Raw genomic sequence first — 18,953 nt, 5'->3', positions numbered from 1 at the left:
GGGTTATTGTACGCGGATGAGCACCAGCTCATTCATTACTTTGAGTTTATTTGCAGACTTTTATTGCCACAAGCTGAAATACAGATTTAAACCTTTTCTCACAGATGAGGTGTTTAGCACTGCAAGCAGAATTGGTCTATAAATGGTGCTGTGTCATTCACATATAAGCCACTTTGAATTTTATGATCCTGCCCCTCGCACCCAGTCTCTGAGTGAGAGATCTGATTTCTGATTGAGACTCGAGCTCAGAGACATATGTTATAACTTGACTATGTACACTTGTAATTTTTGCATGGCTGTCTGTTAATGCATGCACTGGATTAATAGACTTGAGCTATGGTAGAAGTGATGCATAAATATTACTGGATTCACACTGATAAGATTGCAGGTGTGCCAGCGATGGAAAAGTGACAGTTTTCACTGATTCACATTCATATAGTATGCGTTTAATGGAAAGGAGTTTTAATAGCTTTTAGACAATGCTTACCCCATACCTTAGTAATAAAAACCCTGTTAATTCTGTGCTTTTCAAAGATTAGCTAGGGAATAGAAATCAGAACTGAATGGGTTACGTTTGGGTTGTTCTTCTCATGCTGTTTGCTTGTTCTCATTTTACACAGGAATAAGTGAACCACTGTGCCATTCTCTCTGGCAGTAGCCCCTGTTTCCTTTGTGCCCTGTGGTAATCTTGTCCCAAAAAACATCCAATAAGCCCTCTATCCCCAGCTCCTAAAATGACCTGCAATCCTTCAGTGCAACTCTGAGCTCTTAAAGCCCCTCATTTAATCTCCCATCCAATAAACTTTCGAGACCAGCATACCCATTACAGGTTGCATGAGGTCAGCGATGTTTGAACCAATGGCTGCCCTTGTAAATAACATAAAGCAGCAGTTCTGACTTGTTCTGCTTGTGTTGTTTTGGAATCTTCTATGTTCCAAAGAACAACAGTTTAATCCTCATATTTTTATTTATTTATCTTCTTGTATGATGGCCATTTTTAATCACAGTGCTGATAAGAGTGGAGCTCAAAGGATCAATCGAAATTACTTCCTTTCAAGATTAACTGTAATCACTGTAGTTTTTAACCTAACCTCTTCTTCTGTATGCTAATGAGCATTTCCATTCATTAAGAGAGTTTATAAGGATGTATAGATGGCTCATTCCAGTCCTTTTCTATCACTGCTTCCTTTCTTAATGCTCTTAGTTTGTGGGCTACATGTCTTGGGTCAGCAAGGGCAAAGCTTAGTTTTCATGGCAGCGATTCAGCCTGCGCTTGAACAATTGACAATTAAACAAGAATACTGAGGTAGGAGAGAGGGAAGGGGGGAAAAAATGAAAGGAAGGGAAAACAATTCATTGCATTGTGTTGTTGGCACATGGGCAGAGCGGTTTAGGCTGGTTTACAGAAAAGGAAAGGCTAAAAAGAGGCAGAGGGCAAGAGGTGCAGCCACTGAAATGATCATTGAAAGATGAAAGATGTCCCGTCAATGCACAAGGCCCTGAATCAAACACGCACTGTACTTGGCAGTTCGTCCCACACACACACGTGGCAATGTTGAAGAAGGAAAAGAGTGGGGAGAGCAGTGAGCGCTGTGTGAAAAAGGTAAGGAGAATGGATGAGAAGTGGATTAGTCTGATTTATGACGTGTTATTTATTGAGATTAAAATGATATTGAGAGTATCGGTGCTTGGGTGGAATTGAAATGGAAGGAGAAATGCTCAGCTAATCAGCTAGCATCCTAACCAGATAATTTGTGATGAGTTTTAACTATTTAACTTGCCCAGCTGCATGTGCAGTTTGGCTTTCTGAGAGCTTTAATGCTGCATTGCTTTCCTTTCCATGCCTGTTTATTAAGGTGCACATTCTCCAGGCTGAATCACCAGGGTTTGGGCTCTACTTAAGAAATGCCTCAGAGATCACAAAGCAAAAAATGGGGGAAATGTGTATATTGCTGATGATTTCAGATCGTAGAGTGAACAGCAGCTCTCGCTCATGAGATTTACCGAATGTCTCCACACATTATGAGAATAAATAAGTCAATACATACAAAGCCTCCTGGTATTTTACTCGTACATGCGCGCGCGCCTTTGATCTCACGGTCCACACACACACACACACACACACACACACACACACACACACACACACACACACACACACCAACCACACACACACACCAACACACAGACAGAACCTGAAAATTTTCAGGACATCTTTTTGTGAGGATGAAAATTATTTAAAAATGAGTACATGCTCAAAGAACTGATGCTCTTTCAGCTGCTTTTTTTTTTTTTTTTTTTGCCTTGTGCAACATCCATTAGACATCCATGTGGCAATGTAAAAGCCTTTCTTTCTATGAATTTATGGACACCATTATTGCTCATTTAATAAAAGCAACCTGACTAATAAAAAGAGGTTTTAATGCATATACACACACACACTGGCAGTTTTTGTTCTTGTCGTGTGGCTTTATTGTAGGAATAAGTCAGCCATTCATGTGCTGTAATATTATCACTGGATGAATTATGATGCACCAAGTCATTGGCTTTAATGCAACACTGAAAGATAGGCTCATGGTCAGTTTAGTGTCCTGAAAGCGGGAAATAGCCAAACACATCCCGCTCATTTTCACAGAACCAGAATGAACTGGTGCACCTCGCGTGGCCTTGTCACTGCTTGATAATAGCCTCATTGTCTCTTTTATCTTTCAGAGTCAGAGTGAACTCAAAGGCAGTCTCCCTCCTCAGAGACTATAGTGAACTTGTTCTCTCTCTGTTTATTGCCTGTCTTATTTATCTATTTTATTGATCTTCTCTTATCTGTAAAACATTTTTCACTCAGGATAGCATTCTCTTAATCAGGAGCTTAACATGAACCTAGAGTAACCTGAGCTAAAAAGCGATCAGTTTATTAAAGATGCAAAGTTTTCTTTTCCTGGCTTTCAAATTGCTTTGTGAGTCCTGTTTGTGAATAGTTTTATTTAAATACATTTTTCAAAGCTCAATTCAGATTGCCTGAATGTTTCTGCTCTCCTTCTCCACCAACAGATCCAGTTTGCAGACCAGAAACAGGAGTTCAACAAGCGTCCCTCCAAGATCGGACGGCGCTCTCTGTCCCGCTCCATCTCCCAGTCCTCCACAGACAGCTACAGCTCAGGTAAACAGAATGATTTTATGTTTGGGTGACTCATCCTGATTATGATAGCTATTATTTTTGGTGTCAGTGTGCTCACAGTAATGTCTTGTCATCGACTCAAGTAACATTATCCTTACCTGCTCAGCTCCACTCTTCTCAGTTTGTGTCCTCATGAAACAAAGAGCACAGGAGTGAGACTTGAAAGTTGGTAGCATGGTAGAGGCTCTCGCACTGAGCCAAATAAAGTCGGCCTTGTTGGGAAGTTGCAAGCAGTGGTGGAAGAAACACTGAACAAAATATAGCAGGGCCGTGCAAGCCTTGTTGGCACAGACATCTACAGATTAAAGCAGTGTCTTTACAGCACAAAGTAAATAGACTAAAATGACCTGTTTGTTTAAGTATATAGTGCAGACTTCATCACAGTGTCTCTCTTTCGCCATACCTGCATTCCTGTCTTAAACTATAGCCTGTTACTCAATCACTTTACCTTGCTGCTTATCTGATATTCCAGGGGGATGTTAAATTTTCCATTGAGTTCCACCTGGATGAATGGTTGACTGGACTTATCTACCACTTCTGTCCTTGTGTTTCTAGCACTCTTTCTCACACTCTGACCCTGGGTTTATGTGAAACTGTGGGCCCTGTGTTAGAGGATTAGCAGGTGCTGAAGCATTGGGTGTGGCTGAAACCAAATAGGATGGGAGAGCCAAACCACCGCCCTATTGGTGATTAACTGGAAAGCTGGTAAAGATAAATATGCCAATAGTCTAAAAAGAGTTTTAGCTGGCAGCTAGTATCAGCAACTGTAAGGTGTAGTTTTAAGTCTTACAGTACAAGTTTCATTGTATGTATAGATAAGGGGTTTCTTTGTTTTGTAAATTTGGTTTAAGTATGCATTGTCATGATGTTATGATTTTCTTTGGGAGTAACCAGGAGAGACAGGCTGAGTGATTTGGAGACAATACACTCTGTGTATGATTAGTTTGAGTTCAAGCTGCAACGATTTATCGAGAAACTTGAAAAACGTGGTTGTTTAAAAAATGTTTTTTAATCTTTTGCTTTCTTTCATCCAGAATTAATTTAACGAATAAAAGCACATAAGGTGGTTCAAGTTAGGAGTAAATGGGTCACACTGATGATGTAGAGGTCTCAAATACTGATCACTAATATAACTGATTGCTGTAGCCATAGTTTGAGTAGATTGATGCGACACTCCTGTATATTTGGAAATGGTTAACATGGCTCTGCTCAAATACCACAAAAACAAGAAGGGACAAGGGAGCAAAGGTTCTTTATAAATCAGTCACTATAATCCTGGCTTTTCTTTCCTTCTCAGTTATCAGTCGCTTTTAAATGCGATATTGCATAAGCCACTTGGACTCGGGCTCTTTTGATGTCCTGCTGTGTGTCAGAGTCACGGGCCACATAACTTTAAACGACACCATTTAACATGATGAATTAATCTGCATGATGGTGCTAGGACGGACAGATGGATGGCAAACGGACACATGGACTGTCAGTCAGTATTAGTGCATGTGCATAATGGATCCCTCAGGTCAGGGGTGCTAAAGAAGAAGAAAAGCCCCTGCATCAGTACTTTTATTCAGAGAAGATGAGGCGTTTCGGCTCTGTAACTTCCCACTGGCACATTTGCAGACAGCTCTGTGTTTTCATAGGCGCTTGTTGGGGTCAGCTGAGAAGGCGACATTGTGTTTCTTTCCCTTTCTTTCTTCCTGTTTGAGACATTAAGTTGTCTTAAAAAAAAAATCAGCTCTGAATTTCATTTTTAGCTCCAAACTGCACACTTGTGCACTTTTCTCTGGTGTGTGATTTGGATCTATCCCAGTCTCCTACCACTAAATCATAACTTCTTTTTTCTTTCTTTTCACTTTGTTTTTTTTTTCTTCTCTAGCACAGCGCTTTATCTCCCCTCCTAACCAGCTCAAGAGTCCCCAGGAACCTCTCGCTCCTGCCTCGGGCTTTCACATCACCACTTAAAAAAATGATCTGCATTTTCTTCAAGATATTGAGATAATGAGGAGTGCACTTAGTCTGCTTTTATTTCATTCAGCAGGCGTCTCTGTCACACATCTTTGGATCCCTGTGTTAACACCTTAATCACTATGAACTCCTTGACATGTTTCAGAGCCTGGTTTCAGACTCCAGTACAGAATCCTTGTGCTGCTTTTTTTTCCCCGCTCTTCCTCCTCGGCTGATTCCCTGTCTTTCCTCATAATTCCCTGACTGGAGTGATTCTGATTTCTCTGATGGCTCCCACAGTACAGAGACTACAGCAAGCACCAGTCACACAGCTTCCCCCGAACCACTTTAGTTTAGGATCCTTTAATTAGGGTTCTTTTTAAAGCTGGTGGTCCTAGTCTGTAAAGCAGAACCAACACATTTACAGTACATTGTAAATAATGTCATGACAGTACAGGTTCCAGGTAAAGTTAACATGTAGCTGAAGTTTATAGCCACTGTAAAGCAGATCGAGGCTAAGGCTTCTTAGTTTGGATGTTTTTAAGCTTTTTTAGTTTTTGTGTTTCTTGAGAAGAACTTCATCATGCAAAACCTTTTTCCCCTCACCTGGTTTTGTCCCAACGTGTTTTGGAAGTAGGACGGAAGAGTATTTTTTTTTTTTTCATTGATAGATGATTTGTTTTTCAGTTTTGGGCATTTAGATTTTTTTAAATTTTTTTTTACTATTTCAAATCAACTCACTAATCATGTTTTACTTCATCAGCTTTTACCTGATTTAGGCACTCTGCATAGAATTTCATAGATTTTCCCAAAGAAGGCCAGGTTAAAAAAAAATCTTTGGAACTTTCTCTAAGGATATCATTTACATGTACAGCCAAAAACACAGCACAGACATTGTCTTGAATTCATGGGTGTTACCCCCGGACATGAGGTGACGCTATTGTTAATCAATATCGATTGTTTGTAATGAACTAAAACTTGAAGAATTGGATTCGGGATATCCTCTTACACCCTCAAACCTTTGTTTTCCTGTCTGCACTTAAAGGCCTGTGTGATGTTGGCATCATGCACCATTTGTACTCATGGAGGAGTACACCCTGTGCACCTCCATGTATAGAAATGTACAGTACATTTGAAACCACACAATAATGCAAAGTGCAGACTGTGCATATGACTGTTTATATCACAGGTCCAGTGATACTACTCAAACATGTTTTCTTTTTTATATCCAAGTGTAAATACTTAAGTCCAATAACATCCTGTGTTTACTTTCTGCTTCAGTCAGAGGTGATAAAGCTGCTAGTTTTGCTCTTAGTGGGAAAAGTTTGGCTGGCAGCCCTATGATAAATTAAAGCCTGTGGTGCCTGAAATCTGTAGGCTAACAAATTCAAGTTGCACATTTGAGTTTAATGTATTCTGATGAAACCAGAGGCTGAGAGAATCCATGTTTAGGTACAGAATACATTCAGTGTATTCTGTGCTTAAACATGGATTCAGTTTACAACTTTTTTTTTTTGTTTTGTTTTTGGTTACAGCGGTAATATTTTGCCTCCTATGTGATGTGTTGACATGCTGACAATGCGTGTGTGTGTTTGTTTGCAGCGGCATCATACACGGACAGCTCTGATGACGAGACATCTCCTCGTGACAAACAGCAGAAAAACTCCAAGGGCAACGGCGACTTCTGCATCAAAAACATCAAACAGGCCGACTTCGGCCGCAGAGAGATCGAGATAGCTGAGCAAGGTGAACCAGCGGGCAGTAGCTTTAAAAACTGGGAACTGAGCTAAATACCAAACTGCTGTTATGACCACCATTTAAAATCAAACTCAATGTATTTCATTGACATTACTCTCTAATTACCTAGCAGAGAGCCTCGCTCATCGAGCTACTCCACCGCACGAGGCGATGGATTAGTTTTGAAGTATTAGGAGGATTAAATGATGGGAATTCCTTAATCATCCAGATCAATCCTGTATATCCACTTATGTGTATTTGTGTGTATGTGTGTGTTTCCTTTTCTTTCAGAGATGCCAGCACTGATGGCTCTGAGGAAGCGAGCCCAGGGGGAAAAACCCCTCGCTGGTGCCAAGATTGTGGGCTGCACCCACATCACTGCCCAGACTGCTGTAAGTAGTAGCAGTGCAAAACACTCACACACACTTGTTTGTTTATTTTTCTCTTCTGCCATGACGAAAACTCAAACTTGACCCTCGTCTTCTCCCAAGGTGCTGATGGAGACTCTGTCAGCTCTGGGCGCTCAGTGCAGATGGGCAGCATGCAACATCTACTCCACCCAGAATGAGGTGGCAGCTGCCCTGGCAGAGGGAGGTGAGGCTCAGCGTTCCCATGTGGTGACACCTGACCTTTTCTTCTCTCTTTTTTGCCGCCTAAAATATTAATGCGCTCGCTTTTCCCATCATGCTCACATCCATTGTTATTCATACACTCGTATGCAATATGCATTCAACGCTTCCTCTCTTTGTAGGTTTCAGTGTATTTGCGTGGAAGGGAGAATCAGAGGACGACTTCTGGTGGTGCATCGACCGCTGTGTCAATGTGGAAGGCTGGCAGCCCAACATGGTAGCACCCTTACATATCTAAATAAAGCTTATTACAGAAAAGTTGCCTCTGTGGTTTTTACATCAAACATCAATCATTGGTAGGCCATTCATCTGTTGTGTAGTAGGTTTTTAAATGTATTTTTACGTGATGATTGTCTACAAATGTGGCTAGAAGTGAAGAAAGGGGCATTCATTATATCAGATAATTTATTCTGCATATTCAAACATAGAAAACTTATCTTTCTGATTTCTCGTCAGATCTTGGATGACGGTGGTGACCTGACTCACTGGATTTATAAAAAATATCCCAGCATGTTCAAGAAGATCAAGGGCATAGTAGAGGAGAGCGTTACTGGTGTGCACAGGTAGGACGTGGTGTCTTTTTAGTTTAGTTTTTTTTTGTTTTTGTGTGTGTGTGTGTCATAAACGTCGATTGATCCGTTCTGATTCAACACACTTGTTAAGTTCAGCAGAGATCCCTTTATGGTCCACTGGTTGTCCGTTCTGTATGTGTACTGAAGTCAAATCAGGTGTTTGTACATGTTGTGGGGAGATGTGATTCTGACCAATTCACACAACGTTTAAGCCGACTTGGAGCAAGGAGTGTTCGGTCACACACAGGAGAACCATAGCCTGAGAGTGTCTGCACGTTTTCCTGAGTGGATTCAGAGGAAAACCGTCCAGCTTGTAGAGCAGGTGTAAGAGCCTGCACCTCTCTCTGTTACTAACAAAATATAGAAATTAATACAATTCTATTGATGTCTTCATCAGTTCCACTTATTAATTCTGGGTCAGTCCCCTCTGAGTTTGGAAAAGGAGGCCTGCACAGGTTTTCAGAGTCGACGGTTGACATTAGAAAAAAGGCTTGCATTTGTTTTGCACGTGCAAACACTCCCTGTTTAGCCAAAATAGGGTTGATCCCAAAAAACTGGATTCAGAGGAATTGATGAGGTTTTTGATTTTAGCTCGTTTTCATGGGAGAATGTTGTGCAAGAAGCCTTCCTTGCATCTTTGTTTCATCCAAAGACTCCCCATCTGTCGGTGGGCTCCTCTGCGCCAGCAGCCGCAGCAGCAGGTTGCCCTGGGTTCTGGCTCCAGCTTCACCGGGGAAAGGATGGTGCCTGCAGGCAGCTCTATAGTCGTCCTATAGAGAGAGAAAAAACGTCCGAACAACCTGCTCTCACTAGTTTGGCATGCTGGGGTTTTGTGCTTACATGTGGTCTGTGTGATAATATTTAATGCTGATCTTGTTTGTTTGGTGTTTTGTTTTTTAAATCACAGCTATGAGAAATATGCATTCATGCTGTGTAAGCATGAATGCGCTAACCAGCTAGCCCATTATTAGTGCAGTCGTCTTGGAGATGCATGTCAATGAATTTTAGGGTTGAGCTTGTGATTGAGCCCCAGTGGGAGGGGGTTATTTGTTTAGATGAGGAGTACAGCATCTACCTCCAGATGAATGAGACATTCCACCTTTAGGTAGATAAAACCAGGTGCTGTAAATGTGTCTGTTAATGTGCTGGTTTGTGTATTTATTTCTCACTGAAGAAGTGTTTACATAATCTGTGGTGTGCCAACGTCACCATCTAGTGGTGAATATGTTCTCCACTGTATATTTGTGGCATGGTAGCAAAATTTCAACTTGATTTGCGCAAATAGAAACACATCAGTTAAATCTAAATGATAAAACAAATCCTTTCAAAGATTTAAGCAGCAGCTTCTCCTGTCAGGATTAATTTGCCACCTTTCTTCCAGTCATTGAATTAAGAGACATGATTGTATTCTGATGTAAAGTTTAAATGTTTTTTTGTGTGTGTGTGTTTGTGTGTGCAGGTTATATCAGCTGTCCAAGGCCGGGAAACTCTGCGTTCCAGCCATGAATGTCAACGATTCAGTCACCAAGCAGAAATTTGACAACCTGTACTGCTGCAGAGAGTCCATCTTAGACGGGTAGGAAATGCTCTCCTGTTGAACCTTGTTAGAATTATAAAACAGGCCAAGTTTTTTGTTTCTAATAACATGCATTGCTGCAAGGTGTATACACCCGCATCCACTCTGCTCCAAACAGTGTGAATAAATATTAGGTCGCCTGTGTGTTATAACAGTGTTTCTGTCCTCAGCCTGAAGAGGACTACTGATGTCATGTTTGGAGGCAAACAGGTGGTGGTGTGTGGATATGGAGAGGTAAGGCCACAGTCCTCGTCACGCACCTTTCTTGTTCACACAGTGATGCAAACACTGAAGCCTTGTCCTGTCTCCTGTGAGTTTGCTTATGCACATGAACAGATTTCAATGTAGCACGACAAGTTAGATAATTGTTGTCTGCCTTTTTGAGGCATCTAAGTAAGGATGGGGTTTTGCTAAGGCCGTGGCAATTAAATTTGTAAAAGGCTGGCTTGAACTTGATTAATACAGAACAAGCCACCAGAGAGTTTTGTGTTAATAGAACATCCAAGTGATGGTAGCAGAGGCCAGCTGCTGTGGATTTTTAAAAAAGTACATAAATTTCTTTAAACCTTTTTCTTTCTTTCTGTCTGTCTGTCTGTCTGTCTGTCTGTCTGTGCTTCAGGTTTAAATTAAAACCTAACGGGGCTAATGTGTCAGTGTACAGTAGGAGGTCTTTTCTTTGAACCCAAGTGTTTAACATACTGAGACACGATTGAATGAATTCTAAGTGCGCCTTGTGGTCAACGCTGTGTACCGTAGTTGCTATTAAACTGGAACACGCTTCAAAACATAGCCCTTAGTTTTGACCTTTTTGTGTGTAACAGAGGACTTCGAGTAAAATTAAAATGTATGAGGTTTTAAAATGGTAAAACGATTACTTCAAATTACTCCTATGTTAGTGCTTTGTCATGGCGTAAGTAATCTGTCCTCTTCAGAGGATTTGGGGTCAAATTGTGGCCTGCATACTGACAAATGCAACCCAGTCAAGTAGGACGTACTGGTATTTATTTGATATAATATATTACTACTGAGTCACACTAAATGGACAGCAGTACTACAAAATAGGTGGTTTGATCCTTGTTGCTTCCACGTGGCTCCTATTGTGTGACTGGTTGATTAAGAAACACGTCGTTTTCAGTTCTTTTTCTAAATAGTGAAATAGTGTGCACACTTAACACTCTACATTCACTCAAACAGAAGCATCATGGACAGTTTCTGCATGTGATATGGGTTTATGTCCTTTGTGTTAACTCCATTTGTACTTTTTTTTTTTTTCTCTCCTCAGGTTGGAAAAGGCTGCTGCGCTGCCCTCAAAGCAATGGGCTCCATCGTCTACGTCACAGAGATCGACCCCATCTGTGCCTTGCAGGCCTGGTGAGACTTCTTCAGCTCTTGTTCTTCCTTTGTTGCCGTTGATGCTGCATTCATCTTACACACTTTCTTTAACCAACCGTAGCATGGACGGCTTCAGGCTGGTGAAACTCACCGAAGTCATCAGACAAGTGGATATCGTCATTACCTGCACAGGTTGGTTCAGCCTCTGTCCTTAGCTGACAAGAAGAAACACAATGCAAAGAGAAATCCAGCTTAGATGTTGCATGTTAGGAGGATACAAAACATAAAGCAGTCCCTGGTATCATTCATTCAGGGTGCCTAAACGGATAATAAGTCCTTGTAATCAGTCTGCAGCAGCTACTAATAAAGTTCTTAACTCAGCAGCCAGCAAGTTGAGCGCTTGAAGCAGAGAATTACTTGCCCTCTCAGCTTCATTAGTCGGTGCTGCTGGCAGGCGAGCTGCAGAGGTCTGTCCTTAGGTGGAAATGGCAAAGATAACAGCAAAGATAATAAAAGGATTTGTGGCCTCAATAAAGTTCAAGAGTGTTGTGAAATAAAAGAAACAAATATATTAAAACACGCTGTCATAACTCTTATCTCACACATACACACAGCAATCTCTTTGTTTGGTTTTTATTCACCTCTATCACATCTGTTTTTTATTGCTTAGTAAAAGACTTTAGCTTGTTTTGATCTAAATAGATAAATACAAAACCATTTAAAATGCTCTATGTAGACAGGTGAGACTCTAAACTAAATTACATTCCCTAATTAACTTTGTTCAAGTCGTGCGATAAGTAATTAAATCATGCGCGATAAGGGCAATCCTCCTTCTTTTCCCCCCAGTACATAGATTTCAGAAAACCTGTTCAGTCCCTTTACAGCGTCGTATTTGATTAAAACCTCACGTACAGCCGAGCCTCTTTCCTTCCTCTGGAGATTTTTGCTTCCTCAACGTTTCTCTCTGTTCTTTGTGTCCTCTCCCCTCATCAGGCAATAAGAACGTTGTGGTGAGAGAGAACCTCGACCGCATGAAGAACGGCTGCATCGTCTGCAACATGGGACATTCCAACACTGAGATCGATGTGGTCAGTTGCCAGTTTGCACGAGGTCTAAATTGTAGTCATCTCATCAGATTTAGACGTGCTAAAACACTGCCACTAGTTATCATTTTGGAAGACTGAACTACTCGATCGAGACTGTAAAAGATTTCTGCTCCCCTGTTAAATGTCCTCACATCTGTAAAGCTTGACCTGGGGCAGTGATTGCTCATTGTTGTCATGGTAGCAGTTGACGTAGACTTGAGTAAGTGTGGCGTCAGTAAAAGGTCTGATCTATAACCTGCTGTTACACTCAGAAATAAACAAGACTGACAGATGGATAGTTAGTTTCCTAGAAAAACAGGAAAAATATGGAGCTGCCACTAGCCTTTCTTTGGTTACGTAATGCAAAAACTAGCAGACCTTTACAAGCTTTCAAACCATAAAGATTGTTAAGCTTTTATCCAGGGCAGCCATGAATCTTTGTCTTTGAAATACACATTTACCAATAAAAAAACCCATAAAAATAAATCATTAAGTATCACCAGTCACATGCATGCAAGAACTTGCACCACACAGTGTAACTATCTTTGACCCATGTAGACAATGAAATCAACCTGTGCAGCTGCATGTTTAAGATATTTGCTTCAGTACAAAAGGCTGTACCAGCAGAACACTTCAGAAAGACGCTTAATCATCTTCATATACAGAGATGAGCGGTTTAGGCTAATGTTAACAACAAATAGTGGATGGATGTCACATGTGCAGCTTTCTTTTTTACTTCCTTAATGTTCCAATGATGCTTTAAGCCTGTTTCAAGTGTGTAGCAGCAAAACGAGATTAATTTGTTGCCTTAACCTTAAGTTATTATAAGTTTCCCTGTTGTTTACGGAATCTTTTCAGGTCATTCATTTAGAGTTTACAGTACACTTGTGGAAATTGTGAAGATAAAAATCAAGAGGCTAGCCAGTCTGTGCGATAAGTCTGCTGGAATGGAAAGATAAGTTTAATGAGAGATGGCTGGACGTGGCGTTAACAAGATTACTGCTGGTGTTTAAAGCTTGGTGCTTGCAAAGCAAACTGCACTGCTTGTTGAAACTTTTATTTCCTTTTTTCATTTTGACTTATTGTTCATTTCAACCAGTTAACACAAAAATCATATTTTCATATTTATTATGGGTGTGCTTTAAACATTCCAATCTACACCTCATATAAAATGATAATAAAGGTCTCAAAATGTCTTGTGAAACTTTTGTACTTGCAGACACCGGATGCACACTTTAACCCTACTGTTAGTACCTTTATCAGTCTGTAACAGGCTAATAAAGCTTTCTGGTCATTAAAGATTGTACAGAAGTGTTTAGAAATGGGAACAAAGGGCAACGTGAGGATGTTTTAAAATCAGTAATAACAATGGGTGATGGACAAAGGAAATGGTTCATATGAAAGGAAGCTCTGAGTCACTCCAGTCCTGGAAATGAAGCGTGCTCAGTCAACATATGACTCGTGATGAGATGTCATAGAGCAAACAGCCAAATACAAATAACCGATGATGTCGTTTCTTCCTTATAGGCAAGTCTGCGGACTCCTGAACTCACCTGGGAGAGAGTGCGCTCTCAGGTGGACCACGTAATCTGGCCTGATGGAAAGAGGATAGTCCTGCTGGCAGAGGTAAACACACCCAGCCATGCGTCTTCCTTCTAATCCTGGTGTCTAATTGGCATCAGTTCAGTCCGGGGTACAACAACAGGCAACTAGACATTTTTGGTGTGATGATGTTGATAATATGTCCATATTTAAATAAATGGTTGCCATAAAGTGATTCATGGTGTTGCGATGCAAAAACAGAATGTAAAATCCTAGAAGAAAACTTTTACTTTATTTAGAGAGCTGGATATTCCACTTTTCATTCTTTCATTCTCTTAAGCACCTCTTTATGTAACTGGAAGTCAGGAGTTCTTTTGTAAGACAGAGAGCCCCCTAGCTAGTGCTGTTCTGCATTACTTTGTATGTAGACTATAACTTGCAGGCAAACAGCCACTCAAACAGAGCAGTACATAATGCATTAATGTTAGCAGGCAAAATAATCGAATAACGTGTCCAAATTTATGCCTAAAACACCAAGTTGTCTGTGTTCAGACAGCAGAACCTTGTGAATGCTTTCTTCTGCTTTGATACCACAAATATCCCCGTAAGGTTTGTCATCAGAGTCACAAACTGTATTGGGTTTATGGCCATTTAAAGAGCACTTTGTAAAATGGGCCCACTGCCATGACAATGTTTAAGAAAATAATTTTAAAGGATTAAATACAGTAGACGTTTACACAGACGATGTTTAACCACATCCGTTAAATTATCTTCAAGTTCGACTGCTTTCAGGGCATATTTTTGCTTTTAGGCGAGTTTATTCATCCTATTTTCTCCTCTGATTTAATCACTTTGGAAACCTCTTTGGCAGTTATCCTCTCATATTTAATAATTGGTTGATTAATCATCATTTAAAATATTCTTTTGTAATGTAGTGCAAGTTGTTATGGAATAAACACATAAACAGGATCCTTACCCTGCAAACTTTTTTGCAACTTTACTTGCAGTAATATGCACACACTCACCCCCTGATCATGAATATTTTAGGATAAGATGAGGTGTTTGTGCGTATGTGACAGAATGAGAGCAGTCCAACAGGGCCAGACAGGCAAACTGCCAGCCTGTCAATGCCTGCCTCTCTGAGGCTGTTTGATCTGCAGAAGTTTTAACCACATCAGTAGATTTGCGCCTCCATCCTCACCTCACCTGCCTCCAGATCACTCTGTTCTGATCCTTAAAATAGAACATTGCTCCAAAAATGCCATTCAGTTTAACTATACAAAACAACATCTGATCTTTTAGTACAGCTAACATTTGGACGTTTAAAGTTTATTTAAATGGTGGCTCTGTCCAAAAAAAGAAGTTATTTTTTTGTTCCCTTTTTGTGTCCCAGTGTAATAATGCACACTCAGGCATTTATGTCATATTTATGAGCATTATTAAGCTGTAAGATGGTTCACAGACAGCTGCTTTATCGTGTGAAAATGCACACAGCACTAGCGAGCAGCGTGTGTGTGAACTTCAGTGTGTACAGCAAATTAAACCCCTGTGTGGAGTTTCTGTTCTGCTTTCATCATCCAGCAACAACAGTTGAACGGCAGTCTGTTCCCCTCTCTTCGTGTAGCTTTTCAGTTTCAGAGGGATGGCCACTCGGTGCATAGTTAGCAACATCTGTCTTCATCAGTAAGCTAATGCACAGCAGTTTCATTCATTAACAGGACTGACTGCCGCGTTACACAGCTGATACACAGTCGATTTGTTGAGGGACACCGAGATCTGAGTTTATTGATTCCTTTTCATGATGCCGCCCAAAAGGTACATTTTTACACAAAGGCGCGAGCCTGCGTGTGTATTTTTGACTTGTACTCTAACCTTGTGTTGTTGTTTTTGTTTTGTTTTTTCCCTCCTGTCCAGGGTCGTCTGCTGAACCTCAGCTGTTCCACTGTGCCCACTTTCGTTCTCTCAATCACTGCCACCACTCAGGTAGAGCTGTGGATCAATTTGTCTCATTTATATTGTCGCATATGTTTGGCTTGTTACACTTTGCATTGCTGCGTTTATGTGTGTGTGGATCTGTCCAGGCACTGGCACTGATAGAGCTTTACAATGCCCCCGAAGGACGGTACAAACAGGATGTTTACCTGCTGCCCAAGAAGATGGGTAAGAGTACCATCATTTCTGGATGTGTTAAAGTAGTGGATGTTTGTGTTAAACATTTCAAATAACGACTTTGGCATTCAAGTAATTTCAGTCAGGCTCTTAGGTTTTAGGCAAAAGCTCCACCAACTTGTTGTTCAAACCTTCTGTCTTCAAGGGGATGATGAAGATGAACTGCAGGGCTGTGCCTAACCCCAGTGTGAGATAAATACGAATTATTTTGGACTTTATCGTAGTAGTTTTTTATGATTTAGAGTCCACTTTGATATCAGAACACATAAAAACCTCTTGTGTAACAAATACCATCTACGTGGATGTACAGGATGTGATTACAGCATGTTAGAAGCCCTGCAGACAGACTACATTTATCTCTGCAGACAGACTCATCTGTTCAGTCCAGAGTCGTCTCCCCGGATAGCAAATCACTCACAGCAGAGTGAATCCTGTGTATCTGTAGACACATGTGTGCATGTCTGCCGCTTGTCACATCTCTGAGCCGTCTCTCAGAGGCTGAGAGCAGAGCGCACATATCGTAAAGAGAAAAACAAGGAGAAGAATGTAGGTCGGTCTGTAAGCAACTGCCACTGTTATCACAACACACACTGACACAGAGGTGGGAGAGGGCCGGGTTCGGATAAGGAAGAGAAGAATGAAGTCAGAGAAAGGGGAAAAAGGAAGACGGTTATCACTGCAGAAGAAAACAGCTGGGAAATCCTGCTACTTCCTGTTCTCATTTAAATGATTAATCAAACATGGACGCCTGGTGAATGTAAGCACGTTCTCTCTCTCTTGCCCTTCAGATGAGTATGTGGCCAGCCTGCATCTCCCAACATTTGATGCGCATCTTACAGAGCTGAGTGACGAGCAGGCCAAGTACCTGGGCTTAAACAAGAACGGGCCCTTTAAGCCAAATTACTATAGGTAAGCAAACACCTCAGCGCACTTGCACTGTTTTGAGTGGCTGACATATAATCCCGTAATTCAAATAATGATCCCGTGTGTATGTACTTGTTATTAAATTGACATAGTGTACCACACCCTCTTATTAAAGCTAAATCCTTTCAAAGACCCTGTTGAATACTGGTGGGTTTAGCTTTCTAATCATCCTTTTCACCAAGCGACTTTAGGTCTGAATGTTAATGAGCTACAGCAGCCACCAGGTATCGCACCACTACAGCCATGCTTTGTTTTGAGCAAGAGGTTGGTTATCTTGGGAGATTAATACATGCAGGTGTTTTGTCTACCAGCTCCATATAGACTCAGAACCTAAACTTCTGTGTCGCGCTTACTGTTCAGGTCATGGTCCATTTCAACGTAAACACAAATTTGCAAGTAAAGAGCAGCGTCGCTGGACTGATGCTGTGTAGTAGTGATGTGTGATACGGTATCCGCCCAATGCGACGAAAATGCAGAGCCAGTATTCCTGATACAAAGTAAAGATACTGGTATTTTTGACTTATAATGGGATCTTATGTTGAGGATAGCTGTGTGACATTAATAAGAGATGAATCATCATCATGACTGAAACATTACGTTCACTGGATCTGTCTGAAGGCATTTCTTCCTCCTCATTGTTTCTTTTGCTGCTCATTCCAGGAAGAAGCTGTTTCTGTTTTGTGATCTTTCATGTATTCAAATAAGTTGGTGGTGTTGCCAAAGTAGAGAATTTCCCTTCAACTCGCATCACTGCTTCCAGTGTTTTCATTTACCGCCTACTAAATACAGCAGAGTAGGGAGGAGGGGGCGGAGCCAAGTGTGTCCGTATGGAGTGCATTGGGCTTATAGGAGACAAACAAAAGCATCACTCCTATCCTGGTAGTATTAGCCACTGCTAATACCAGCATTGCTGTGGACGCTATCACAATTTCAGTCGATCCCCCCAAACCCTAACAAGTAGGGCATGGCTAAACTGAAAGAGGAAAATTTAAAGTTGATCTGGATCCGTAATTGAATCCAGGATTATCTAGAAGGAATCTTTACCGTTGAAGGATAAAGTGGCATTTTGCATTTCCTCCCAAGATCAAACCGGAGAGCTTTTGTTTGTTAGGCAAATGTGCAAATTTCAACACTCACATCCCGTCACATCTTCACAAATGTATATCAAATTAAAAGAAGACAAAAAATATGGAGACGTCATTTTAAAGTTTTGAGGATAATAATCCAGATCAAGGGGTTCGATAAATGTAGTTTTGGTGCATGGATGCAGTCTCAGGCTGCTGTGGATGGACATTTGTTAAACCATTAGGTGAGGCCATGGTTGTCTGTCAGCCTGAAGGAGCTGCTTCACTCGACTCTCCTCGTCTGTGCAGAACTGTAATGAAAAGCATCAGATTAACAACAAAGTTTGGTTTTTAGATATATTTGGGTATATATTATCATTTAAATTTGCATTTGGTTTATCCAAAATGATTTTGATTTCTTCCTTTGACACCTGTACATCAGTTTAACCTGCTTGTTTCCGCCACAGTCAGTTCAGTTGCTCCGACAGCTGCTAACATGTATGTTCTTTGTTTTTAAGGTATTAGCCAAGTGTTGTGGGAAGAAGAACTCCGTGAATCATACAGACTGGTAGCGGAGGACAGGAGGGAGGACACAACAGCCAATACACCTGCTTTATATGTAAGGGAGAAGGGGGCGGAGCTCTGAACGAGCCTGCAGGGTGGGGGAGGGGAGGGGCGTGGCTTTCCCTGCTTATGGCAGTCGTTTTATTTATCCCCCGCCTGATAACAGTAATAATAACAATAATAACATTAACTACACCTCGGAGCTGCTCCTGCCATTGACCTCGAGCTAGCTCCCAAACCCCGTCTCCCGCTCACTCGTCTTTACATCATTTCCACCTGGTCCTCTTCAGACGCTCATTTGTATGTCGAGTCGTATGTAAACCTCCATCCTCCCTTCCACGTTGCCAGATCTTTTATCGTTTATCTGTTAAATATGAAATTACTGAAGCTAAAGATATATACTATATTAAAAAAAAATCTTGATTTAAAAAAACAAAAAAACTGTGTGAATGAAGACCACCTTTGAAGATTTATCTTGTGTCGGACAATTTTTCCTGTCCCTTATTTTTGTCATCTTTTCTTTTCTACTTGTGATTTTTTTTTTCTTCTCTTTTTTTGTGTATTATTGGGGTGGGACAGGTGGGGCTAGACTGAGGGTTTAGGCGGGGGTCTCAGGGTCCAATCATATCGTTTTATTTGATTG

At 41.0% G+C, this 18,953-nt stretch overlaps 1 protein-coding gene across 4 annotated transcripts in view; it reads left to right on the top strand.

Moving 5' to 3' along the window:
- ahcyl2b (adenosylhomocysteinase like 2b) overlaps nucleotides 1-18,743 on the top strand; it is a 46,333-nt gene extending 27,590 nt beyond the window's left edge. For 2 of the 4 annotated variants that reach the window (XM_005915645.3, XM_042217630.1), the window contains exons 2-17: nucleotides 3,049-3,157; nucleotides 6,719-6,862; nucleotides 7,145-7,245; nucleotides 7,345-7,447; nucleotides 7,605-7,699; nucleotides 7,939-8,045; nucleotides 9,514-9,630; nucleotides 9,801-9,864; nucleotides 10,913-11,001; nucleotides 11,084-11,154; nucleotides 11,956-12,050; nucleotides 13,575-13,673; nucleotides 15,504-15,572; nucleotides 15,671-15,749; nucleotides 16,547-16,667; nucleotides 18,265-18,743. In XM_005915645.3, coding sequence (XP_005915707.1) covers nucleotides 3,049-3,157; nucleotides 6,719-6,862; nucleotides 7,145-7,245; nucleotides 7,345-7,447; nucleotides 7,605-7,699; nucleotides 7,939-8,045; nucleotides 9,514-9,630; nucleotides 9,801-9,864; nucleotides 10,913-11,001; nucleotides 11,084-11,154; nucleotides 11,956-12,050; nucleotides 13,575-13,673; nucleotides 15,504-15,572; nucleotides 15,671-15,749; nucleotides 16,547-16,667; nucleotides 18,265-18,271 — 1,470 coding nt within the window. In that variant the 3' untranslated portion in view covers nucleotides 18,272-18,743. Of the gene's footprint in view, nucleotides 1-23; nucleotides 1,604-3,048; nucleotides 3,158-6,718; nucleotides 6,863-7,144; nucleotides 7,246-7,344; nucleotides 7,448-7,604; nucleotides 7,700-7,938; nucleotides 8,046-9,513; nucleotides 9,631-9,800; nucleotides 9,865-10,912; nucleotides 11,002-11,083; nucleotides 11,155-11,955; nucleotides 12,051-13,574; nucleotides 13,674-15,503; nucleotides 15,573-15,670; nucleotides 15,750-16,546; nucleotides 16,672-18,264 lie in introns of those variants that run through there. The other 2 variants (XM_005915648.3, XM_005915646.3) reach the window with 2 other exon arrangements.
- The last annotated feature ends 210 nt before the right edge of the window (nucleotides 18,744-18,953 follow it).

The sequence above is a fragment of the Haplochromis burtoni genome, unplaced genomic scaffold, assembly GCF_018398535.1.
Source record: "Haplochromis burtoni strain Fernald_Lab_line unplaced genomic scaffold, NCSU_Asbu1 Contig_14, whole genome shotgun sequence".
Taxonomy (NCBI): Eukaryota; Metazoa; Chordata; class Actinopteri; order Cichliformes; family Cichlidae; genus Haplochromis; species Haplochromis burtoni.
This window is presented reverse-complemented; position numbering and strand designations above follow the sequence as displayed.